Source organism: Pseudorasbora parva, chromosome 13, assembly GCF_024679245.1.
Source record: "Pseudorasbora parva isolate DD20220531a chromosome 13, ASM2467924v1, whole genome shotgun sequence".
NCBI classification, from domain to species: Eukaryota; Metazoa; Chordata; class Actinopteri; order Cypriniformes; family Gobionidae; genus Pseudorasbora; species Pseudorasbora parva.
The window spans coordinates 15,906,847-15,934,271 of NC_090184.1; the positions used below are offsets into that span (position 1 = coordinate 15,906,847).

A 27,425-nucleotide genomic window follows, 5' to 3' on the forward strand; every position below is an offset into this window, starting at 1 on the left:
GAAAAGCTTAACTCCAAGTCTTCCAGAGTCCCGGTCAAAGCTGAATCAAATGACCGCCGTTCGCCAGCTTCTGTGTTTACTAGAAGCACGCAAGCACAACTCTGGCGTCATTATGTTAAGCCCTGCCCACCGACTCTATTCACAATGTGATTGGCTCGTCAAGAGCTTAGCGTTTATAACTCAGATGGGTATTGAGAGTTGCTAGACGACACTCGTGGGCAGATTAGATTTGCTGCCGCTAGGGCGCGTCTAGATTTCTAGGCTATGTTTTATTAAAACTGTAACAAAAATTACAAACTCAATTAAAAGACGAGTCAAACAGCCCAACTTAATAAAACACTAATCACCATAATGGTGACCAAATATTTTCAATAAAACATCAACTTGTAAACCTCTGTTAATTCTCAGTAAGAGCTTAGACGTTTTCAGGGTTGGAGCCAAACTCTACAGGACAGCCGATCTCTAGCACCAAACGTGCCTATCTCCGGACTAGACCATAAAACATTATGAACTTTAGAATTGAGTACTGTGAAGCTTGTTTTTTTAAAAGCTTATTTTAATATTTAATGGGATATGATTTGTACTGTATATATCAAATATATATAAAGTATACAAATACATATATAAAAAAATATGTATTTGTAAAAATAAATGTATAAATCACAAATATTTCTATAGCAATTAATCCATTTTCCATTTATACATTTTCGATTACCATTGTGAAAAGAAAGTATTGAATGTAATGTTTTTGGACACTGAATTGCATGTTATATGCAATGAAATTAAAAATGTATTATAGTTTAAATATTAAATGCAGTCTTTTGGCCCACATCTTATGTCATTTTATAATAACTTCCATTAAATATGTCAAGGTTTATTGCTGAATGTACATGTTTAAGGAGTACACTAAAATATACTTTAATGCCAAATTCTATTGAACATTTTATGTAATTTATTTAGACATTTGTAATTAAACATTAGTAAATTGGTACATGCAATTATTTCAAATGCATTTTAAGGTAAAACGTTTAATTTAACAAAACTACTTTTCTATTTCTATTTCTATTTCTATTTCTATTTCTATTTTCTATTTCTATTTAGAAGTGTACTTGAGTGTCTTGTCTCTCTGTTCGCTTAAGTGGCTTTGATCTCCTTAAAATTATATTAAGCAAGTATTTCTTTAAATATTTTGAGCGCAGCCTTAGGAATCTGTGTTTCTAGTTGAGTAACGGCAGCAACACCTCCCTCATTGAACAAAAGATAAAACAGGACTTAAACAGCTCTAACAGTTAACACACTGTGATATATAAAGTGCATTACATTTACAAGAGATAAATGTTATCTTGATGAAAAGTTATAAATTAACAGGTTGATTTCTTGGGGTCATGCACTATCTCCTATCCATTTGTGGATATGCACTCACTACTCCTTTGTGTGTGTGCACTAACTTGGATGGGTAAAATGCAGAGGACAAATTCTAAGTATTGGTTAATAACCTGGCCTTCACATGTCACTTTCACTCTTTACTTTCATTTTAACTCCAGCAACCTCTAACAAGTGGATGAACTGGCACCCCTTACAAAACAAAAAAATATATTGCAGTATATTGGAAAATATAATGTAATACATTAGGCAATATATTCACATATATAGGATTTAATATTTATATTTTCCAATATATTGCAATATATTGAAAGTGGCAATAATTTGTATTTTTTTGCAATATATTACATGAATATATAATATATTGTATAATACCATCAATAGCCTATATTATTCCATGTATTTATAATATATTATAATATATTTCAAGTAATATATTTGTAAATATATTTTCCTTTCGTAAGGGATGGCAACAGTAAACAGCAAAACGCTGTTGAATCTTATATAAGAATGGTGAAAGGTGATTGGCAGCGTGAACTGGGACAACATCTTTCATAATAAAGAGTGACTGTTTGTCCAATGGAATTTGAAACCCAAAAACAGACTAAACCACATGTTGGCTGCGTCCGAAAACCTGACTCGTTGCCTCGCTGCCTTATCAGACAGGCAGCGGTTGTGCATGAAGGCAACTCACGAAACTGATTTCAGTCAGACTTCAGTGGGCAGTGTAGTTTAATGATCTACAGCAAAATAGAGTGAGCTTTGGTGAGAACTAAACAAATATTTAATTATTACATTAGTAATTTCTCACTAGAAATGACATCAGAAGTGGAAAATGTTCGTAGAAAAATTTACAAAAATTTACACACCAAAATTTTAAAAAACCAGGCCCGCCGCCAAAGGGGGGAGGGGGAGGGGGGGTAGAGGAGGCTTGTCCACAGACCCCATGGACATCGCTGTTCCGAACTAGACGGACTTGATAATAGCGTGTAATTTTCTCACTCAAACCACTGCCACCTTAGCCACATTATTTGTTATAATTTTCTGTTATCCGGGCATGACACACTGGCAAGATGGCAACGGCCAGCTCATCTCTACTTAACGCTTCAGAATGGCTCTTCAGAATCCTATGGGTGACGTCATAGAAACTACGTCAAAAAATGTTTTTACAGTCTGCCCCATGTTGAGAAAAATCAAGAATAAGTAAAGAGGTGTTGTTTGTAAACATGGTATTGTAGTTCTAGACTAAATGTGATCATTTACTCCTCTCACTTTCACAAAAACATTCAGTACTAAGTAACGCAATTAGTTACTTTTTAAGGGAGTAACGCAATATTGTAATGCATTATTTTTCAAAGTAAATTTCTGTATGTTTCATTAATGTTAATCAAAGAACAAAATACGGAGAGAAAATCATTCACTGCTCTTAACTGAATCTTTTTTTTAAGCTTTAATAAGGATTCATCTAAATTAAATGTATAATTTATGGAGTGAAGACTGCAGTGTTGGTGTTATCAAATGTCTATAGGCTATTTATTACTGTTAGATGTACATGAAAATCTTAAAGCACTGTTTTCAAGATTGCAAGGGTAAAAAAGTATGAACACAATAACCTTTTTTGTGGATTTTTGCTGGCCATGTTCAATATTAGATTCAGCCTGACAAGGCCAATAGAAAAAAAAAAACTTATACCGTTAAGCCCTGATATAAAAGCAAAGCTAAAAGTGACATTTATTACAATGGGTTTATATGAACATTGTTTTAAGCTCACTTACATTTTGTGTATAAAAGTTGTGATTTACTTGTGCCCGGTTGCATAACACCTTAAGTTAAATTTTCCCTTCAGCTTGGTTTCCCTTAAACTTAAAGTGCTTATGCAACCTGGCACTGATATTTCAATGATATAGGCCTTATGTTGAATGATTAATTATAATAAGGCTATGGCTAAAATTGAGAAGAAGAAAAAATAATACATTTGATAGAGACATCAGTATCAGTAATTCATAGTCTTTATGTTGTTTCTACATTATTTTAGAGATGCAATTATAAAGTAGGCTATTAATTAAATAAAGCTTTAATGACAGTATGATTAATAGCGTATTAAACGGAAAAAATATGAATTATATTTTAATCGTTTGACAGCACGTATAATAATTTACAATAATATAAATTTTTATATTACACGTTTTATTATATTTAATATTTACATGATGACTCCGCCCATGTTTACAAAACGTTTCTGCAATGCATGTGGGAGTTGGGTAATAACATAGCAGCTCTATATCGAAACAAAAGCACTGCAGATTCTGCAAGTGTAAGTAACCCGGAGAAAAAGAAACTCAAATTTCTCCTTTCCCTGACTTTTATCTTCATTACGAAACGGTCGGAAACCCTGCCCCCTTTCAGCGTCCATTTTGGGGAAAGCAGGAAGTTGACTTGTGGGGGAAAACCTCATGACAAACAGAACGGAGCTTTTAAAATATCCACAGATATATACACATCGATGTTTATTTTTGTTTGAATGATTGTTCGGTGTATGTGTTGCTCGTTTATAGGCGGATTCGACCGTTTGTTTAGCAGTTGTGCTGAGTGTCAAACTTCACACGCGCGTAGCAGAGGTCGCGACGACAACCGGAGTCCTAAATAAAAAACAGGTAATTTTTGCCCACAGAAAAAAAAAAACAGTTCTTGGTCTAATTAAGACTTTGGTTTAGATTTAAGTGTGAATATTACATAGTTTACAGCGAGCTGTCAGCCAGAATATGAGTGTGGCGTCTAAATTAGCTGCTTATGTAATGCTGTTGTTGTGTCTCGAGAGCGTTTGCTGCAGAATCGAGCGTGTTATTTAAAGAACAACGGCACCAGAGCTCGACTGTAAGATGGTTTTCATTTTGGTTTGCTTTGGCGATGTAGCAAGGATACTAAAATAGAACCGAGAGGTATAACTCATGAGGTTGGCTATGTTTGTAAACCGTATGTTGCTTCTTTTTTTTCTTCCATTTACAGCAGGTCAGAATGGCGGATGACTTCGATGTTGAGGCCATGCTGGAAGCTCCTTATAAGAAGGTGGGTTGGCAGACGACCGGAAGTTACCGGATCTCAATTTTTGTAGGCTTTAAATGATTAACTCAACCAAAATAAAAAAAAATCTGTCATATTTACATACTGTTCCAATCCGTATGCATTTCATTCTTATGAGGAACACAACATGGCAAATTCAGAAAATTACTCTGGTTTACTTTACGTACTCTCAAAGGGATAATTCACCCTAAATTTAAAATTCTGTTTATTCACCCTCAAGTATGAATTTCTTTCAGAAAAGAATATATTTAAAAAACAAAAACAAATTATGGGTAACAAAACAGGCCCATTGAATTTCAAAGTATGGGGGAAATTACTATGGAAGTCAAAAGTAGATATCGGATACACTGGTAAGATATACTTTTAATGACGATGATTATGTTTTGAGCATCTGCGACTTTCAGTTTTATCTGTGGCAGTTTCCATGTCAGCTTGCTGAAGAGATAGGCCTACGTTACTCAGCTACTCATTTGCGGCAATGCGTGTTGCAGTAGCGTTGTCATATCCGGCTATAATGTCATATAGTAACATTCATACGTTTATTTATTTTGTTACATTTTGGGAGGAGTAAAATTCACTTTTTTGTGGCTCTAACAACCGGTTGAATTCAGACTTGTCCAGTTTGGAATGCGTCTCGAACAACCTTCTTTAAGTGGTTTAGGTGATTGCATTTAATTTGGTCTCCAAAGTGTTTCAGAGAGCATTAAACCTGGTCTTTTCACGGTCTGATTGCTATCTGTTCAGAGAAAACGCATGAAGTGAACAGTGAAAGCAGGCCCATAGGCCCCGTTTACACTAGTGCTTTCAGTGCAGACAGAGATCTTTCTGAAATACAATAGAAAAGCCAGTGTAGACAAGGATCGTTTTCATTTTAAAATGCTTATGTAATAATTATTAAGTAATATTAAGTAATAATTAAATTTCTTTTCTCCATAGGGAAATAGATTTTTAAACCATTTAAAACAGACCTGCTGCCTGAGCCTGTCTCAGTCGGTGTTATCCACAACTTTCCTGCAAGTCTTAGTGGGCGTCACCATGACACTTGATACTTCCGGTTGACGGTATCTCAGTTCCGGTTTAGCACACATAACAGTTATGCTGCGTTCACACCAGACGCGAGTGACACGAATAAATAGTGCAATTTGCGCGAAGTTGGATGCGTAAACATTTTGAATCCATTCGCTTCATTCACTACACAACAGACGTAAATTTGTGTCATGGGAGGGGCTTCTGCCAGGCAGCGGCAGTCGTCAGATGGACGAGCTGAGTTAAGGCAGCTCTCGTCGGGGTTAAAGGACAACTCCGGTGAGAAATGAACCTAGGGGTTATTAACAGATGGTTACAGTGTAGATCGTTCTCTGGGATGCGTTTTCATGGAAATCGAATGTAAAGAGTTTTATCTAAAACAGATTAGCTTATAACACTAGTCTATGGGGCACAGAGTAGTGAAATTAAATCACTAGTTAATACCACTAACAAGGCTAAAAATAGCCTCACACTAACACAGTAGCATAATGAGGGTCCCTACATGCAAACCGAAGCATTGAGAACTTTGTAAGAGTACAAACAGTTTAATAAGAAGATACTTTATAAACATAGTGCCTTACGCGTTCACGGACAGGCGCCATCTTGGAAAACAGTCTCGACACGTCGAGCCACGTGCGCTCTGCTAAGTGATGAACTGACTTGGAATCTCATATGGCCTGTTGTTTCTGGAAGAAAACACTGAACACAACAGAAAAAATAAATAAATATAAATAAAAATGTCCATGTTATTACATTTCACAAACTTAATTCCTATCGACCAGCTCACTTAGAACCGCGCTCGTGGATCGATTCGTCGAGACTGTTTTTCAAGATGGTGCCTGTCCGTGAACGCGTAAGGCACTATGTTTATAAAGTATCTTCTTATTAAACTGTTTGTACTTTTACAAACTTCTCAATGCTTCGGTTTGCATGTAGGGACCCTCGTTATGCTACTGTGTTATTGTGAGGCTATTTTTAGCCTTGTTAGTGGTATTAACTAGCGATTTAATTTCACCACCCTGTGTCTACCCTGTGCCCCATAGACAAGTGCTATACGCTAATCTGTTTTTAAAGATAAAACTCTTTATATTCGATTTTCATGAAAAGGCATCCCAAGAACGATCTACTCGGTAACCATCTGTTAATTACCCCTAGGTTCATTTCTCACCGGAGTTGTCCTTTAATGAGCGCTGAGTGCATGGGTCTCACACCTCCGAAAACCTTGCTTCCATAACCATGCAACATAAACGGACTCGTTTGACATGTTGCCTAGCACCCTACGCATTCCATTCAATGCCCAACGAGCTTCAAATAAACTCAAGAATTGTGATGTAGAAGTAATATTTGTATTTTAATATTTGTAATTGTTGAAATGTTGTTCATGTCAGACATTGTCAGTAAACTTTTTTTAATCAACATGAAAATAGATGCATGAACTTCAATGAATTTAAGTGCGTTGTAATAAAAATGAACATTTCATTGCTGTAAATGTAATTATTGAGTTTACAGGGCTCTACGCTAACTTTTTTCTTGAGGAGCACTTGTGCTCCTAATTAAAAAATTTTAGGAGCACAGTCAAAAATTTAGGAGCACATTCTAATCCATCAAACACATTCCAATTATATCTTTCCCATTACAGGACGATATTTGTCCTTTAATGTCCAGGGTCATTTTTACCATTATAAGAGCAATGTTTTCTAATCTTATTAAATGTATGCATCATCTGTCAATTTCTTAAATTCAACATAATTCTGACATAATATTATCATTAACTTCTGAGAGTACAGCACAAATACACACACACACACACACACACACACAAAAAGCAGAACAGGACTTCATACAATCAAACACCTATGCATTTAATGCATGGGTTAATGTTGTATGAATGTTTTACATACAAGTTTTTGAATTTAGAAATATGTACAAATTAAACTTTAAAAGTTTAATATTTTAAATAAAAAGTCCATGCAAAGTATAAATATGAAAATAAAACCGCCAGTAGGTGGCGGCAAGTCATTCAGTCAATAGTTCAAAACACAAGATTCATTTGAATCGAATCGCTTGGAGATGCGAATCAGTTCTGGTGAGGCTTTGATTTTCACAAATAGACAGTGTTGTAACTTGTGGCTAAAACGTTGTTACTTAATATCAACTTGTCAATTGGATTTTTGTACGAGATCAGTATCACAAATGCAATCATGCCAATACTCGGAGCTATAGGAAGCCGTAACTTTTGGCGCTCTGGCGCTTCATAAACAGAACCGCATGCGTCTCGCGGAAGAACATTGCAGCCGGATCTACTTCTCTCTGTTTGTGGTGAGTCATGCAGATATTGTGCTAATCCGCAGCGGGAATAACTTATTTTGTGTGTACAGTGTTTTAGAATAAGACAAAACCCCGGTTTGGAAAAAAATCTTCATGATATACTTGCTCATTATATACATTTAGTATTTTTTTAAACAGCATGTGTGATAAAGATTAACTCAAGGGCTTTTGTAAATGTATTATTAATACATTATTGTTTGATGGCATTTAAGCCCCAAGCATCAACTAATTTCTGAGCGTGTTTATGATAATCCAAATGTGGCCATACTAACTGTTAGTTCATTTTGATTTGGCTGTAAATCAACAGCGCGAGGCGTCTGGTAAAGTGTGCATGGCTGCGTCGTCACACACGGTTCACTTTGTAAACAATTTTTGTTTGAAATGTAGTCCGTTGCACACGTTTTTGCACGTCTTCTTCTGCTGACTGAAGGCATGGAAAGCAGTTGATTGCAGTAGGAAACGTAGCCTATCAGTTTCTCAGTGTTGATTCACTCAGTGTTGTATTTTTTATTCTGATTATTACACATCCATTCATGAGAATCGATCGGGTCGCACCGGTGCGCCTAAATATTTTTTCACAGTCGCACACAGTAATTTTTAGGCGTAAATGCGCCCAAAATGGGCGTTATGTAGAGCCCTGGTTTATATATTAGTTTAACCTATTTAAAATACTGCAGTAAAACTGTATAATTTTTTTGTAAGTTTATTGTTTTCAATAATTTACAGATTTAATGTGTAGCAAGACCGCTTTGACAGCCTAACGTTACTATCCAAATAGAGACATGCACTTCCGCGGGACCCAGCACAACCGAGTGCGGCGCAGGATAATATTTGATGGGTGAATGCGGATGAACAAAATAAATAACTAGAAACAAATAAACCTTTATTTATAATAAAATAAAATCGATTTACAGGCGCATGGACGGAAGGTAACTCTCGCGTGGTTCATAGGAACAGCCAAGCCTACCACACAGTGACAAAATGTCTGCGCCACATAACTCAGGTGAACCGCTTAGTGCTATAGATATTAGTAAGTTCTTGTAAGAGAGTCAGAACTTATTCATTTTGCCTGAAGAGTTGTTATAAAAGTCTACTCCTGAATCCTGATTATACAACCAAGCGTTTAGCTGATAACAGTGCAGACTAATGTAAACCGGAAGTTTGTTACTGGCTTGTTCTACGTTGCCATAGCGATCATGTGAAAGGTCAGAGTTCGGGAAAGTTGTGGATATGCTTTTGTTAAAGCTGCCAGTCTGCATTTTTAAAATAATTATGTAGAATTCTTGGTGGAAAAACGACATTACCCCTGATCCTCCAATCACAGAATTGGGCCAATTGGAGCTCTGTAGAATGAAGCACTGCGAACAAGGCCCTCAAACTACTTAAATATTTGTCTGTGCATGCATATTTTGCAATAAGCTAAAATATATTGTTACTATATATAGAGTCAACATCTTTAAATCAGGAGTTTTAAACATCTCCTTCACAAATGCCTTGTAGTTCTTTCCCTCATTAAAGTAGTCAAGTTTCTGATTCTGAATTTTTTTTTTTTTTTTTTTTACAAAGTTTGTAATGTTGTTTTTCTCGAAGAAAGAAAGTCATTTAGGTTTGGAACAACATGGGTGTATGACAGAATTGTAATTTTTATGTGAAATGTATGAACTGAACCACCTTGTGTTGTCATGGATACTCAGAAACCCTTTTTTGCCTGTGCCTGACTGAAGTGTAAGATTGTGTAATGTGTGTGAAAAAAATAGTTATTTTGTGTCGTGTCATATCTTGAATTTCAAATAAATGCCCGTCTATCTCTCTTTATAGACTTGCCTAATGATATCTCACCTCTACTCCCCTGAATACATCTTTGATTCCAGTGTGAACTGTGAAAAAAAGTAAGGTAGTAATTGCGCAATGTATTAATGTACTTTGATCCCTTAGGTAAACAAAACAAATAGAACGCCACCTTACGCCATCAAATTAATTCGGTTTCAGAACGGCGATTGAATGGCAATAGATTAAACATAATGTGACATGGAGCAGAGACAGTATTCACCTTTCAGTGATGTCACCATGAGTAAAAATCTGTTGAGGATGAAACTTAATGGAGTGGCATAATGTGCACGACCGTTTAAATTTGGGGTTGCTAATAATAATTAAAAAAGTCTCATAATGTGTGTCATACTCACTAAGGCTGCATTTATTTGATTAAAAAATATGGTAAAAACACTAATATTGTAACTACTGGATATATTAATACAATTGGGGGGTCTATTTAAATATATTTTAAAGTGTAATTTAGTCCAACAATGGAAAAGCCAAATATACAGCAGCTGTTACTTCAGTATTTAGTGTCACATGATCCTTCAGAAATCATTGAAATTTGGTAATCAATATTAAAAATAGGTGTGCTTCTTAATTTTTGTGAGGAAACCATAATACTTTTTATTCAGGATTCTTCTGTGAATAGAAAGTTTAAAATAATTATTTGAAATATACATTTTTTGTAATGATTATAAAGGTCTTTTGAACATTTTAATGCAGGGTGTCCGCGGGGTTTTAAAAAGTATTAAAAAGTGATAAATGAAAATTGTCAAATTTAAGGCCATTAAAAGTGTTAAATGTGGTCTCGGAGGTATTATTTTTTTCCAAATTAAGTATTATTTTTTCAGACTATCAGGTGTCCTATTCTGATTGAAATTCTATCTGCGTTCGCGTTAGTTCGTTTAAATATGGGCTTTAGCATATCTGGGCACATAATCAAAGATCTTTCGTCTCCGTCTCAACGTATGTTTGATGCTGACGTCATATTCAGCGGTCGTTCGGCATCATCTCAGAACACTGCACGCTCAACAGAAGTGGCTGGCTTACGTTTTATTTTAGACTTGCTTGCTTCAAGGCATATCTTCAACGACTATCCTCATAAGAGCAATCTTAAATGATTTATATAAAGTCTAAAATGAACAAAAAGAGTTGTGAGAGAATGAGGCGCGATCCATTGACAGTATATAAACAGTGAGATCTGCGTGTCTGTCTGCTCTTAAAGGGACAGCAGCCAATAAAGCTTCCTGTCAGGGAACAGAGAAAATGACTTGCTGCTCTTGACTAAATAACTTTTTTAGCTTTAATAAGGATTAACTATTTAATTTATAGTTTATGCAGTGCAGACGGCATATAACTTTGATAACTTTATTAAATTTCTGTATATTTCCTAACTGTTAAGACAGCAAGAGCTGGAGTAAACATGACATTTATTATGGGTGTATGTTAGCATTGTTTTAAGTATACTTAAATTAAAAACTGTTATATTTTTGACGCCTAATAATATTTGTAAAAAAAAAAAAAAAAAAAAAAAACAATCAGTAGCTGTATTAATATCAGTAATACTGGCCTTCATTCATAAAAAGATGCCATTTAAACAAGTATTTAAAATATACTGTCTTTATGTTGTTTCTACATTAATTTGATTAACTGTGAAATCATTATATTAAAAAATATATTAAAAACGCACACCAACATTTCTTTTTTATTACGATTAATCACAGAAAAAAATTTGTGATTAATCTAGTTAAAGTTTTTAATCGATTGACAGCACTAGTTTTTAGTATTTTGTTAAACTCAACAACACACACAAATTATCACAGTTATAACTTATAACAGATTTCCTCCTGGTGTCGATTCTAAATCTATTCTTTTTTGTATGTTATATATGTCAAAATCTGTGTAAATAATAGAAAGATCGCTGATTAACACTTGCAATTCAGTAGCGTGATGGTTTTAAAAAATATTCTGAAGGTAGTAAAAAAGGTATTAAAAAGTAGTAAATTTAACTTAAGGATTGCTGTATATACCCTGTAATGGATCTTGGTTTAAATTAAAGTACTAATTTATTTAATAAAAAAAAACCTTAATGACACACATTCTCCTATAAATTAATAAAGTGTATAAATATGAATACTGTCTCTCAACCCAGTCTTGTGATGGTCTCTAAAATCGCTGGTTTGTGCATGCCCTTTTTAGTAATATCTCTTTATCTTAAAGGGGTCATGAACTGCGTGTTTAAATTATTTTATAATGTTTCCTGAGGTGCACTTATAATGTTAGTATGATTTTTACATCACAAAATTGTCATAATGTAGAAATGAAAGGAGTTTTAGGGATGGCTACCGGTTCCAAATTTGCCAGAACCGGTGATTCAATAAGAAACGTGCATTTCGGTTCGGCTTATCGTTTCCTGTGTGCGCATTTTAATGTGATTTTAAACCGTTCAAGCTCAAAAGGCTCAAATTCTGTTTTCTGTGTTCTGCACGCATTCAAAATGTGTGTGCAGTAAATTAGATTTTAATGGGTTTTTAAACATTAAAGCTCAAAGAAGACTTGCGCACTGTTTTCTGTGCTGCAGACATACCTACTGCACCCACATACACACACGTGCGCACAGAATTGCTTCTCGTAATGAATAATGCGCGATAATTAGTTATTTTCCTCGTCTTTTTGTGTGTATGACAGACAAAATGTGTCGAAATATTCAAAGCTTGGTTTCAATAAAAGCTGTTTTTGGACTAACGAGACAGTTTTGAGTTCTGAAACCTACAGGATGTTTCAATGACCTCTTGTATGTCAAAAGATCGATTTCTCAATTCATGACCCCTTTAAAACTGAATCAACCAATAATCACTTCTATCATTAAAAATAAATATAAATAGAATTTTGGTTTTTCTATTTAACAAAAAATAAGTGCCTGCCATAGTTGTCAAAATGAGGCAAATGCAGGAAAAACCCTGAAAGTCTTTTGAGGTTTTAATTTGTATCTTTTTTGGCTGAGTTTGATGCGGTGTCTTTTGGGAAGCGATATGACTAAGCCGTGTAAATCCCTGTCTGCTTCAGGACAAGCTGTGAGACAGAGATGGCATCGAGCTCTCACAGTCCAACAGCGCTTACTGGGGAAGATCACACGGACTGACAGCCTCGACTCTGGAATGCCCTTTAGCATCTCTGTAGCATGACAACAGCAGGATTTAGGCTTAAAATAGCAGGATACCTATGCCACGGCTCTGAAGGTCCCCTAAAAACATAGCCTAGCATGTCAAGACCTTGAACGTAACTGAACAAGTTGAAGACTGTCCCCGCCAAGATCTTTTCTAAAGAACAGACCATTTGATTATATTACTTTTGCATACGCTTTTCTGCAAAGTGATAAAATAAGGAAAATCAAGCAATTTATCATGAAGGAGCCAACTATAGTATCATTTCTATCTTCTTTCTTATCCCCCTCCCCTCTCCACATTCCATTGTTTCCTCTCAATCCTCATGTTGTTCTTTTATCAATCCTGTTCAGGGTGAAAGCAAGTCCTCTAGCGCCAATGGTCATAATGAGGAACGGAGCAAAAAGTAAGCAAAAACTATCTGTATTGTGTTCATTCTTCTTGATTTTAAGCTTTTTGTGTATAACGGGTGGTAATGAATGAAATTGTGGGGTTTTTTTTCCCTGTAGGAAAAGACGCAGCAACAGTCGTAGTCCGAGTCCAGGCCGACAGAAGAGCAGCGGGGGGCGCAAGAAGAGCCGAGAACAACGCAGGAGCCGCAGCCGCGAGCGAAGACGTTCACGGAGCAAAGAGCGCAAGCGTTCGCGATCCCGCAGCAAGGATCGCGGCGGACGTTACCGTGGACGCAAAAGTCCCTTGTGAGTTTAAGCCCTGATCATTCAATCTTATTTTTCTAGGTGTGGCTTTGTCTTTGCAGTGTTCAAGTTTGGTAGGTTTAAAATGCATGACTGTAAGAACGGGACAAAACAAATGGCCATGTCTTCCAAATTCAGGATTGTAAAAAGCCTCTCTGTCATCAACAAAAGTGTAAAATAGTTAAAGGATAGTAATTTTGTCTTCATTAACTCACCCTCATGTCGTTCCAAACCCATAAAGAGATTTTTAATACTCTTATGTCTTTCCTTGCATTGTCTTTCAAAAAGTTCATGAAGACATCATAAAAGTAATCCATATGAATTGAACAGTTTAATTCAAGTCTTGCGGTTTAATACAAATGAAGAGACAATATAGCTTTATTACGACCAACCAATTTAATTTAGGTTTTTATTCAAATATAAACTAGGGATGTGTGAGTCTAATCAATTAAATTAGGCTGCTGCTAATGGACTTGGAAATACCAGGCGTTTTCCATTTTCTTCATGCCAAACTAGTATATAACAGTAAGTTGCTTAAAAGATTATGCTACCTGTGATGATTAATAAATGCATACCTTAAATACCTCTTTTGCAATCAGGGACATCATTCACTACCCTCCTCATTCATTTTTTAAAGTTAGACATCAACCATCTAATTATTCCTCAATCAATCCATTAAACAATATAACAAGAAAATAATAATAAAATAAAAAAAGAATAATTGAATGCCTGTTTTTGCACTATTTTGTTTTGTAAAAAAAATGGTATAGGGTCACTAACGACCCGAGGTGTGTAAGATTGTACGTACATTTTTTTCTCGGACAGAAAACTAAACTAATAATTATAATCTGCAAAACTTGAAATAGCTCAGTGATTTACTGCTGAGCAAGTACTGAACACAATTACTGTCACTGTCACTTGATGATCGATCTGGTCAAGAAACTGTCAGGAATTGAAATATTGATTTTGAAGACGTTGAAAATGAGTTTTGAGAATGTGTGCGATCACGAATATGAGCCAGATGCTGAATGTACTGGCAAATAAGCTCTGACGAGCACAGTGATGATGGGATAAAACATCTGCTCAAAAACTGAACCCTTCAACCTCCAAAAAGTAACAAATATGTTTTTTATTCTTCTATAATTGTATCTTTAATATCAGAAGAGTTTTATATTATCAGTTTTATAGAAATCAGCGTCGTTCATGTAAGCTAGCTAAATAAGCTAATACATCCTTGTTAACAAATGGGACTTGCAGTCTGTTACTTGTCATTCACATACATGTTTCTTGGTTATAGCTAAAGAAACATTGGTAACACTTTACGGTAAGGGTACATGAATTATCACTAATTCATGCGACGCTGCAGCAGAGGGAGGGTGGAGTTTACGTGAACTTGAATTTACCGACTTTAATATTCATCTGTACCTCATATTAAACTATGAAAAATCTTGCGATAACTGTGTGTAAACACAGAACTTTCATGTACATGTCCATGTCATTTCACAATGCCATCATTAATAACACACATTCATCACATTGTTTCAAAGGTCCATGTCACCGCTTTAGTTGAGGGGCCACAAACATGGAGAAGTCATGAGAAGCTAATGCTTAGTTAATGATGACTAACGTTACTGTATTATAATGTCAACAGAATTCATGTGCTATGTGCTGAACCTCTGGCCAATTTCAGGGTCTGACTATTTACCTGCAGGCTACTATGAAGAAGGCATGAACATGCTTAACTCAGAGATCATGATTAATAAAAAACGTTAGTTAATCACATTAATTTATATACCGTACTGGTCTAGCCTGTGCATAAGGTTACGTAGATTTTTTTAATATTCCTGAATAATTCACAAGTTCACACTTACATTACACAACTAGAGTAAAGCAAATAATTAGGTTAATTGTCTGAATGTGCTCCTCCCGATAAAAATAATAAAAAATAATTTAAAGTAGTCTTGCATGAATTAGACCAATTTATAAACATAGAAAACTACATGATCATGTGTAATAAACCATAATGTATGATGATTTACTCACCTTAGTTAATGTTTTAATTAAGGCGTTGTTCATCCATGAAGTCATGAATAAACGACTTTTAATTCCTGTTAGTTCCTGATGATTCATGAGATATTAATGCAATTAGTAATGCATAAGTCATGCATGAATTAATGCACGAATTCATGATAATTCATGTACCTTTACCGTAAAGTGTTACCGAAACATTTATTTGTAAGATTTTAACTTTTTAGTTATTTTCTGTAGAATTTTCATATATTTACATTGTCTATCACAGGTCTAACGTCTATCTATTTTAGATATAGAGCCGGGCCGCTAAAGACCCAAATGGGTCGGATATACAGACTGAGATTATATTAGGCTAATTTTCACGTGTCAAGCATTTATGGTTGAGCACTCGTTTACTGTATTTAATGAAGCTCAATATTTGATGATTAGAATTCATGCAGGTTTAGAACGACATGATAACAATAAATGAAAACAGAATAACATTTTTGGGGTAAACTATCCTTTGAAACAGACCATGGGCTAATTAGAATTTATTGCTACATGTTGTGTATTTGGGAAGTATGTCATAGTTTGTTGTAACTAAAATGTGTCCAGTGTCTTTCTTGATGTGCTCCTCCTTTGCAAATAATGCAAAAGTACTTTTATCTTGTATTGTCTTATGGCACATTGCTAAAGTGTGCATTTTACTGTATTTTTGGAGATGCCCCTTTTTCTTTTCTTTTTTTTTTCTTTTTTGAGGAATTCTGAAAATAGAAAACAGGGAGGCGAAGTCTATCTAGGCCTACTGTATTCTGATTCATGGGGTCCACCTTCACCACAAATTCATTGGCCTATTGCTGTCAAATGACTTGGCATGCCTTTTAAGCATGATTTTGCTTTCACACTAGCATTTTTGGCGCACACCCTAGTTTTTGTTTGGAGGATGTGAACGCTGAACGATGTGAACTCTGGCTCATACCCATGAACCATACTCTGGTCTGCCTAAACAACGTGTTCTGAGGTACAGTTGTGAACTCCGGTACCGTTCACTCCTGCTATGAATGCAATTGTATAAAATCACTGAAGTGATTCGCTATGACACTCCAAGCAGGGAAAATGGATCTCATTTCTGCCCACCTGCAGCAGAAATGGCCTCCTGCTTTCATCAGATCCTTTGCAGTACATTCATGGCAGATAGATGTTATTATGTGCTGACTCTTTGGAAACAAAACCAAAGGTTAAAAAAAAGTGATCTGAGCAACTCTATCCATTTTGGCATCTCCTTCATAAGCCGTTACCTAGTAACATGGGTAAGCGACTGCAGCTTCGTGACGCAAGTGTACCGCAGTTTGGGCCCAAACAAAGAGAGACCAGCAGGGGAGGGGAGAGCAATTGAACCAAGCAATCGAACAAATTGTGAAAGCACCATCATTGACCATGGTTCCAGTAGTATTTTTCCCATTGGGGAAAAAAATAAAAAAATAATTCACAATTACATTATGAAATGCTGTTACAGAGCAATTTTACTGATTGCTCTGCTCTTATGGCATGGTTCTTGTTTTCATGGTAACAGCAATGTCATCTGATTGGTGGATTGAAAGAGGATCTCCTTTTCAGAATTTTGGGTAGTGTAGTTCTCCACCTGAATTTGTCTATTTAAATGTCTAAATAATCTAAAATGTATCTCAAACTTGTCTTCTACAAACGTCAATATAATCACATAACCCAACTGCTCACGTTAGGTCTGTTTTGGTTTATTATAAATCATATTTTTATTGTTTTATAACCTCTGTAACCAATTGTTTTTCCTTGGCTAAAACTGAATTTGATTTCACTGTTTGATTGCCCCCTTGCACCAGTATGTTGTTGACAAACCTTTGTTTTATGTCATAGTATGGGTCCAAAATTAAATGGTGGTCCTGGAGGGAAGACCGGCCCACAACATTTCACCAAACACAGGTGATCTTATCTGTGACTCTATGCTGCCTGTCGTGTGTTGCATGTGTATGTTTGTCTTGAGTAATCATACGCCGACGGGTTATAAACACAGACTGACAAATTATTCTGATTCTAGTCGCAGACGCTCTCGCAGCAGAAGCCCGTTTAAGAAGGACAAAAGCCCCGTCAGGTGAGACACTCATCACTGTCTGTCTGCTGTAGTACTGAAGTATAGTAGTATTTCCACAAGTTGTTCCCTAGCCATGTTAGTTTAAATGACATTATATAATAGGTCTGAAAAATGAATTGCATTTGCAATAATATTGTGATATGATAAAGTGAGATTTTTTAACCGTAAAAATTACACTTGTGAGAAAAAAGCAGTGCAGAGCAAGCATCAACTTGGCATGCTATGCTGTTTTTTGCCGGCAGCCAAAACAATTTTTTTTCCTGCCAAAGCCTTATTTGATAAATTATATTCTATTTGAGTGATGTACACCGCTGCACTTGTGATAGGGCATATGTTAACTGAGGGAGAGAACAAGCAGAGTCTGTCTTCAAACTAAGCACTGTTTTTGCGCTCTCTCCCTCGGACATTGTCGGAAGATCGAATCCGTGTTTCTCGTGGCACATTCAGATAATTTTTTTGTACTGAATTACTGTGCATTGTGTTAAAAAAACGTTGCCTCATCTCTGAAATGCATTCCTGCACATGCAGCTGAAAAACCACACTTTTAATAAAAAGAAAATAAATAATTTAATCAGAACACCTCTGAAATGAGAACGCAAGTGTGCTTACCCCATGCAGCAAGAGTGGTTCGTAAGATTTAGCCTTAATAATCCACAGTATTTTCAGGTTATTTATATGACTGTTGTAAATACCCCATAAACTCATTTAGTTTAGACTTAGGTGTGAGGTGAAACCAGAACAAAGCACAAAGAAAGTTGTTTGCTAACTTCTAATTGTATTCAATTTTATATGGTAGAAAATTAGACTTTTTAATGTACTTTTTAATCTCGATATGATTATATACCAAAATAATTATCAGGTCTAGCAAAGAAGGATCTTATCTCACAAAGCTATGAAATCCAGTGGGGAAAAAATTCAAAGAGGGCACGAAAGCATGACCGTGAGAGTGACGGGTAATATCTGTGTCTGATAATTGCATAGTCTATATATATAATTTGGAAGAGGTTGTAAACTGAATAATTCTCAGCCGCAGTCCCGAAGAAAATGAGGGGCCAAAAAAAAAGAATGAGCAACCAAGGGTAAACAATGACGAACAAAAGAAACAAACATCAAGGTAAGAAATTATGCATAATATGAGATGTCAAAATAAGATAAGCAACTATCACAACCTGTTTCTTTGCATTCATTTTGAGTTTGTCTGTATTGGGCTCTCAGATCACATGGGTAGGGTACTTTTTACTGTGTGATGGATGATTATGTCTGTCAGCCACCACTCGAGGACCGTTTTGACCCAGGAAAAACACATAGGCCTGGCCTACAGGAAAGAACAGTTTGTTTAATACATCTGATATTGCTTTGGTCGTTCTATACAATGATTTATTGCTTGTCCTTGTTGAATAAAACAGAAGATAAAGAGCTTTACAAATGTGCATATAAAATCACAATCGCAATATTGGTAATAAAAAATGTTGCAATTAGATTATTTTCCAAACTTGTTCAGCCCTACTAGGTAAGGCAAAGCGAAATCAGCCATCTTGGTGCACATAAAATGAGAAGAGGAACTGACACTGGTGGAAGCAGTTATTTTTAAAAGGTGTTAGAGGTTAATCATTCACCTTCGGTCTCACCGTAATACTGTACATCAAGCCGACAGCGCTCTGTAAACCGGCCAAAAGCTCTACATTAATGTGTCATTGATTAAATTCATTAATGCTATTCAAAAAATAACACCTATTACGTAATGTATATATTACAGTATATTACAGTCCATTTGGCACGTTGCCCTGTTCAAAATTACAGACAGAAAATAAATTGTTATAGTATATTATGTTAACTATATTAACTGGTCTCAATTTGGTGTCATATTTACTACAAAATCTGATTTGATATCAAAATTAGGCCTTGTCCATACTAATAAGTTTTCGTCCACATTGTCGCCTTTTTGTCCTGAGAAAGGCTTTGTGAAAATATTGAACCGATAGATATGCATGTTTATACCACTATTGTGCCTGTTATGTACTATTCACTTTCACATAGTTGCTAAAATGTTACTTTGCACACTCATTGCAGTCCTGCAAAGATAAAAAGAAAATGTTCTCGCAATTGCTGTCCTGCGGCAAAACTTGAGCAGTTGCGTTTTAGACAAAACGTATGTTTTGTATAACCACTCAAAAAAAATCTGACTTTGAATACATTGGACGGCAATGGACGGATCAGTGAACAGTGAGAGATCTTACTAAATAAAATGATTGTGCCAGATGAATAGTGTGAAAACGTCTATCATCTCTGAGCTTTTATGAGGTTTTACGCATACGCTGTAAGGTGAATTTAGCGCTTTCTGACGTTTCCAACTTTTGGAAAATGCTTGAAAACACAAGTGTGGACTAGACCCTGTCCACACGAACATAGGTATTTTCAAAACCACAGCGCTTTCTACTTGGTTTGACTGTTCGTCCACACGCAAACAGTATCCGGTTACTGAAACCAGACTTTGGAAAACTCCGGCCAGGGTAAAGATTTTTAGAAACTCCTGTTGCAGCGTTGTCGTGTAGATGGTGAAACAGGAGATTTCGGCTTGTGAAGTCTAAGTGTGTGCCAATATCTCCTTATGTTTAACGTCAGATTGTACGCAATTATCTCTTTTGTTTACATGAGTCGAGTCTATGCGATGGAGGACGTAGCTTTTAATAACTCTGCTAACAGCAGCCCCTGTCTATATCTGTATTACATGTCTCTGAGTCCAAAGTAAAGGAACTTGTGGAAGGATTTCACCGAGCCCATGGCATCCATCAGTACATCGGTGCCATGTGGTATATAATAAAACACCATAGTGTGTTTTGCGTTTTCACGTGGACAGAGATTTTTCTTTAAACCATGCGATTGTTTTTTTTTAAACGGAGGAGGAAAAACTGGTTATAAAAATACAGTGTACGTGTGGACTAGGCCTAAGAGCACTTTAATATGAAAACACCATTTGCAAACGTATCTAGACTAATGTAGACTTAAAAGATATCTACATAAGTGTCATTGATTAAATTCAATAATGTTGTCAACAATAGTCAAAAAGTACAATGTATTATTTTAATAGAGAATGTTAGTCCATTTGGCCTGAGGGGCGTGTCCACTCTTGATGAGGAAATTTGAAGAAAAACTATCGAAAGAGAGATAGCTGAGACATAAAACAAAAAAAGATTTACTATATATTGGATTTTACATAACTCTGAACATGATTTTTATGTCAGTGCAATATCTTGTAAGATAGTACCTAGTAGTTTATTTTATACATGGAAAAACTTTATTAAATGTCCATGAATAGCTTATGTTGTGAGAATGTCCATGAAAGATTAATTTGCTCTCATAAGCTTTTATTTCCAGAGGGAATGAGTTGTTTAGTTGTTGATAACGTGTGTTTCTTCAAACAGGCAACCGATAGATAATCTGAGCCCAGAAGAGAGAGATGCTCGTACAGTGTTCTGCATGCAGCTTGCTGCCAGGATTAGACCCAGAGATCTGGAAGAATTCTTCTCCGCAGTGGGAAAAGTATGATGGCCTAGATTTGGCTGCAATTTCTGTTTTTTGTTTTTATCCCCAATAACTGACAGATGCATGACGTGAGCTTTTATATCCATCTTTTAAGGTCCGTGACGTGAGGATGATCTCGGATAGAAACTCTCGCAGGTCAAAGGGCATTGCCTACATTGAGTTTGTGGAGGCCACTTCAGTACCGCTGGCAATCGGCCTGACGGGGCAGAGAGTTCTGGGAGTGCCTATCATAGTCCAGGCTTCACAGGTCAGTGCATTAACACGGTCTGAATTACTAATCCAATGCGTGCGAATCAATTTGTTGAATTGTTTGCATATTTCAGGCTGAGAAGAACAGGGCCGCAGCCATGGCCAGCATGCTCCAGAGAGGTGGTGCAGGGCCCATGCGGCTGTACGTGGGCTCCCTGCACTTCAATATAACTGAGGACATGCTCAGGGGCATTTTTGAGCCGTTCGGAAAGGTGCGGTTGGCATTTGAAAATTGCTTTTGCATGCATAAGCAGGATAAAACTAACTAAAGTGAATCTACTAATCAGTCTTTTCAATAATCAGAGTTATTTTTGCTCATTTTAGATTGAGGGCATCCAGCTAATGATGGACAGTGAGACGGGCAGGTCGAAAGGATACGGCTTCATATCAGTGAGTTCATCAAAATGCAAATTTACTAATGGTAAAGGGATGGCCCCTTTAGCCATGCTACTGTTGATCTAACTGACTTTGAGTAGTCAGTGGATGACTACTCAAATGCTGGTCCTTGGAGTAGGTTTGCACAATTTGAGGAAAGAATATAATTGCGGTTTGTTTAAATAAAAAAATAAATATATATATATTACTCTCCAGGTTTGCTGTGCTTGTTTGTGAGCTGTACAATTTGGCCAACATGTATGTTTATATACATTTATGATAATAATAATAATTGTTATTATTCAACAAAAGAAATATTACTATTGTAAAACTTGTAAAATTGATCTGTAAAATTAGGAAATCTAGTATTCTAATAATCTGTCTTCAATACTATTATAATTTCCTTATTTTTAAATAAAAATATAATCCTTCAAGGTTTTATTGGTTGCAAAACTGCTGGGAGTCCTTAAATCTTCTTTTTGTGTTGACATCATCCTGTTTATAAGTGTGCTTTGTTTTATTAAATCCAAATCTTTGTGATATATTAATTACACTAAGCCATCTTGAAATTTTGGATTTATTTTGATTGATCGTGTAGCCCTAGTTGTGAGGTCATTACTGTTTTCTGAATGAGATTTTCTGAATGAGCAATTTTTGCAGCTTTTTTTAAAAATAAATGTTCTGACTTTCATTTCAAAAAGACAAGGACAGTTGTATTTCACCATTCCCATGCTGATTGGCTGTCTTTTTGTGCAGTTTGCAGATGCAGAATGTGCAAAAAAAGCTCTGGAGCAGCTAAATGGATTTGAGCTTGCGGGACGACCGATGAAGGTGGGTCATGTTACAGAGCGTTCGGATGCCTCCTCGGCCAGCTCCTTCTTGGACAATGATGAGCTGGAGAGAACTGGCATTGACTTGGGCACCACAGGTCGCCTTCAGCTGATGGCAAGACTCGCAGAAGGTACAGATTTAACCCTGCGTGTTTCTGTCTCAGATGTGCAAATGACTGTTTAAACCGTTTCATTCAAATGGTACTGCATTGTTGTGTACTCATTGAAATGTGTCTCTGTGATGTTTTTTAGGCACAGGACTGCAGATTCCTGCTGCTGCCAAGCAGGCCTTACAGATGAGCGGCTCTGTGTCATTTGGAAATCTGGCAAATGGTGTGTCCGAGTCATTTTATATATATATATGTATATATATATGTGTGTATATATATATATATATATATATATATATATATATAATATTTCTATCTTAGAATCCATTGAATGGGCTGTGTATATTGATATAAATGCCTTGATCTAAAAGAAAGCAAAATCTGGTCTATATAGCCGATCCAGTGAGTAACCATGTCACATCTTTCACATTAATTAAACTATCAGAGAAAACGGATACACAGATCTTCACCAACCTCATTGTACTTATCTCATTCATATAAGATACATGTGATTGCTGCCCACAATGAGGCTGCTCATATTATTTTAAATAAAACAGTAAAAGTGTGAACAGATCACAGTCTTAAACTGACCTACATGCGCAAAAGTAACAAAGACGGCATTCTGTCATATAGACATAAACACAAGTTACTGAAGTCAGCATTTATGCGTCCAATTATAAGGCTGATTTGTGTGTAGTAGATATGCAGGGTACAGATGAGGAGAGAGAGAAAGTCCAACAAGGACTTGCTTGTATAGGAAAGTCACTGCTCTACTGACTACTTTTGCCTTCCACATTTACAGAGGAGCCAAAGAACTACCAGTATATAGATACACATGTATCTAGAGCAGTGGTTATCAAAGCTGTCCTGGAGACCCCTCACCACTGCACATTTTGCATGTCTCCCTCACCTAACACGTCTGATTCCACTTATCAGTTCATTAGTACTGACTGCAAAACTTGAATTGGGTGTGTCTGATGAGGGAGAAGGTGAAACGGTGGGAGGACCCCAGGACAGGTTTGAGAACCACTGATCTAGAGTGATGGGAAAAGTCGCTTGAACTCCGATATGACTAGAGGTGTAACGATACATTGTTTTATATATATATATATATATATATATATATATATATATATATATATATATATATATATATATATATATATATATATTTCAGTGTATCGTTACACTCCTAGATATGACTGTTCAGACTGATGTCGCATTGCAAAACATTAGACCGTTATCTGATTTAAGACCACATATAGAAGTGGCCCTAATCAGAATAAAAGGGGTTTGTGCTGTTCACACGGTTATAAAAACAAATTGGATCTGAGTCACATATCCTATAAACCTATACAACTGATGTCTTTTTTTTTTTTTTTAAATACACTGAGATCTTGAGAATTTGCCTCCAGAGGAGATTTGAAAAATCCAAGCAGAGCTTGTTCACCTGCTGTGCTTTTCCCACCAATTGTTTGCTCTTCAGAAGGCTAACAGTAACAGTTTGTGGTAGAGACCCTTGTTACAAGAGAACGTTTCCCGAATGGCATGCGTGATGTGATGCTTATCTGTGATGGTAACAGTTAGTTGTGATTCTGTGCCTCTTGCAGCCTCAACCGCCCCTCCTGTTCTTCCCAATCATGGGATGAACCAAGCTATGAACCTTCCAACCCAGCCTCTAGCCACACACTGTTTACAGCTCTCCAACATGTTCAGTCCACAGATGTGAGTTGCACTAATTATTAATACTTTCTGTGACAGTGACAATATGGTGTATGTGATGTCAAATAAGATGTGTTCTTGTTAAAATAAACTTTTTGACGTGTTGCTTTGTAGGGAAAACGAACCTGGCTGGGACATGGAGATACAGGATGATGTCATCGAAGAGTGCAAAAAACATGGAGGAGTTATTCACATATATGTCGACAAGAACTCTGCTCAAGTAAGCGATCACTTTTATACAGTGGCTATAAAAGTCTACACCCCAGTTAAAATTGCAGCTGAAATGTAAAAAGTCTGTGTCAGATCTCTTTTTATCCACCTTTAATGCATTTGGGTCCATTTTGACCCAGAAAAGGTACATACAAATCCATAGTTTTTAGTACAAAAATGAAACTTTGGGTGTTTTAGGAGATATAACAGCTTAAATGAAGTTTAGGTCCATTTTGACCCTAAAGTGAACTTGGGCTTTACACTTTAGTGTGTGTGTGTGTGTGTGTGTGTGTGTGTGTGTGTGTGTGTGTGTGTGTGTGTGCGCATATATTAGTTAGATTTGTCTCAGATTTCTTTCTTCTGTTTTTTGTGAGACTCACCCTTACAACTTACACCTACATGCATTTGACATCCTCACTTTTGCTCTTGTTTGGCAGGGAAATGTTTATGTAAAATGTCCGACCATCCCAGTAGCAATGGCTGTCGTCAGCGCTCTGCACGGGCGGTGGTTTGCAGGTAAACCTCTCCCATTTTCTCCCATCAATCAAGTTTTGCATGGGCTGCGTGTGACAATTCAACGCAATCTATTTTCTTTTTACAGGTAAAATGATCACAGCTGCCTACGTGCCCCTCCCTACGTACCATAACCTGTTTCCAGATGCTGCCACAGCCACAGAGCTCCTGAGGCCCATGAACCGGTGATCCAGCCCGTCGCTCCGGCTCGGACCCATGCCACCTACTGACCCTGCTTCATCTGGACCCCCAATGCATCCGTACCCCTTCCCAAATGAACTGCTTGTGGGCCTGAGACAGTCCTGTCATTGAGGGCCACTTAATGTATGAAGTTAGATTTCACAGTTGGACTGCATTTCCAGTCTTGTAATTGCAAAAGCAAACTTCAGACCAGCTCTCAGCTTTATGTACAGTGGTATATTGATAAGTGAAAACCTGTAACACCGTCACCCTCTCTAGATGAGTTCTTGACTCTTGAAAACCAGTTTGGAAGAATCTGGGTTTTTTTAAGGTATTTGACCTCCTTTGTTTGTTTTTGTAAAGATAGAAAGAAGCTTTCTTCTGCTGTTTGGTCGTAAAGAAAGTTTTCAGTGGTCTTCAACTTTTTAAGACAGACATTGTGTTGTGAACTATTGGTTCATTCATTTTCGTTCTGTTTCTTCAATTTTAAGCAACAAAGGACAACCAAAAAAAATTGAGAACTGTTTTTTGTTTTGTTTTTCTGAAGAGTCAACTCAAGCTGTTTAGCTTTCTAAAACAATGTTGAATTTATAACTTTTCATAATCAAGAATGGATTTTTCTAAAATCTTCTACGATTAAATGACTTTCACAACACTGTGTAAAAAGGAGTTTTGTCTTTGTATTCATAATGTTGACGTCCATGTTGAGAGACATCCTGTTTTATTAAGAGCAGAACTCCTCTAGAGGGAGCTGTTAGTTTGTTTTACAGTCTAGAATAATGAGGGTTTCCTAAGTTTAAAGGGGAAGTTCACCCAAAAATGATTATTCTGGCATCACTTAAAGCTAGGGTAAGGCAATTGTTTTCATAAGCACTTTTTGTTAAACAATTTGAAAACATCTTCATATCCAAACAGCAGTCAATAATGGAAGTGGTCTAAATATTAAAACTTGTACGTACATTATCTGTGGAAGTCTCAGGACCAAACACAAACAGCAGCTCCCTTTTCAGTTTCTCCTGAACCAAACTGAGCTTAGGCTATGCTGCATTCATGCCGTGTCGTAGCTGACGCTCTACACTATCAATGCCGTACTCAATCTGCAGCAGTCAGCTAGTACAAGTCAGAGCTCTGTAAGTTGTTTACATTCATTATTGTAATGTTATGTGCTTTGAGAAATGTCATGAGGTAATGTAATGGTGTCTCGCAATGCTTTGCTGAATCTGCTCTGGCTGTGCATGACCTGTCCGCGTTCATGTCTTTTGGAGGAGGTGTGGCTTTGGAGAGCGCTCTGGTGGGAAGGTGGGATCTTATGCTTTTAAAGCTAACTTGCTATTGCTAGCTGTTATGAAATTAACATTTTTAAATAACTTTATTAAATCAAAGTGGTCAACAAAGCTGTCAGCTCTTGTGGGGTGTTCCTGGTCTGCAGTAGTCCATATCTATCAAAAGTGTCCAAGGAAGAAACTGGTGAAACGGCGATAGGGTCATGGGCGGCCAAGGCTCATTGATGCACGTGGGGACCAAAGGCTGGCCCGTGTGGTCTGATCAAACAGATGAGCTACTGTAGCTCAAATTACTCAAAAAGTTAATGATGATTGATAGAAAGGTGTCAGAATACACAGTGTATTGCAGTTTGTTGTGTATGGGGAAGCAGACCAGTCAGATGACCCAACGATCCCATCAATGTCCTATACTGTTTCTTGTTTGAGAAGCCATTTCACTTATATAATAATGTCACACTAGGGAAGAAAAGACTATCACAACTGTTTCATGCTGACTTTAAATCACTATTGTCTAATGAAATTGAAAATTGTATGACATGACTACTTTTTTTATTTTATGTATCTTCAACATTTACCAGTTAAAGTGAAAGTATAGGACTTATTTGACAAAAATATAAAATCAATCTTATCTTTTATCTTTAAAGTAGCCACGCTTTATGTAGATGAGAGCTCAGTATGCTCTTGAATGAACTTGCACTCCTTTTGTCACTTCTAGAGTATTGCGTCTTGAACTTTAATATTAACCTTAATCAGAGAAAACAGGTTGATATGAAAACATAT

The 27,425-nt window shown here is 36.4% G+C and overlaps 1 protein-coding gene across 3 annotated transcripts; it reads left to right on the forward strand.

Moving 5' to 3' along the window:
* Positions 1-3,779: 3,779 nt before the first annotated feature.
* Positions 3,780-26,028, forward strand: rbm39b (RNA binding motif protein 39b). 3 transcript variants are annotated; one of them, XM_067413271.1, is made up of 17 exons: positions 3,780-4,037; positions 4,390-4,449; positions 13,151-13,203; positions 13,307-13,495; positions 17,396-17,461; positions 17,577-17,630; positions 18,658-18,744; positions 21,053-21,170; positions 21,268-21,420; positions 21,497-21,634; positions 21,747-21,812; positions 22,554-22,758; positions 22,880-22,960; positions 24,348-24,462; positions 24,574-24,679; positions 25,107-25,185; positions 25,271-26,028. In XM_067413271.1, exons 2-17 carry the CDS (start codon positions 4,399-4,401, stop codon positions 25,369-25,371), a joined length of 1,662 nt encoding a protein of 553 aa, XP_067269372.1. In that variant the 5' UTR covers positions 3,780-4,037; positions 4,390-4,398; the 3' UTR covers positions 25,372-26,028. The 3 variants fall into 3 exon arrangements, with proteins under 3 accessions (XP_067269372.1, XP_067269373.1, XP_067269374.1); XM_067413272.1 differs by having other exon boundaries at positions 18,664-18,744; XM_067413273.1 differs by lacking the exon at positions 18,658-18,744.
* Positions 26,029-27,425: the final 1,397 nt, after the last annotated feature.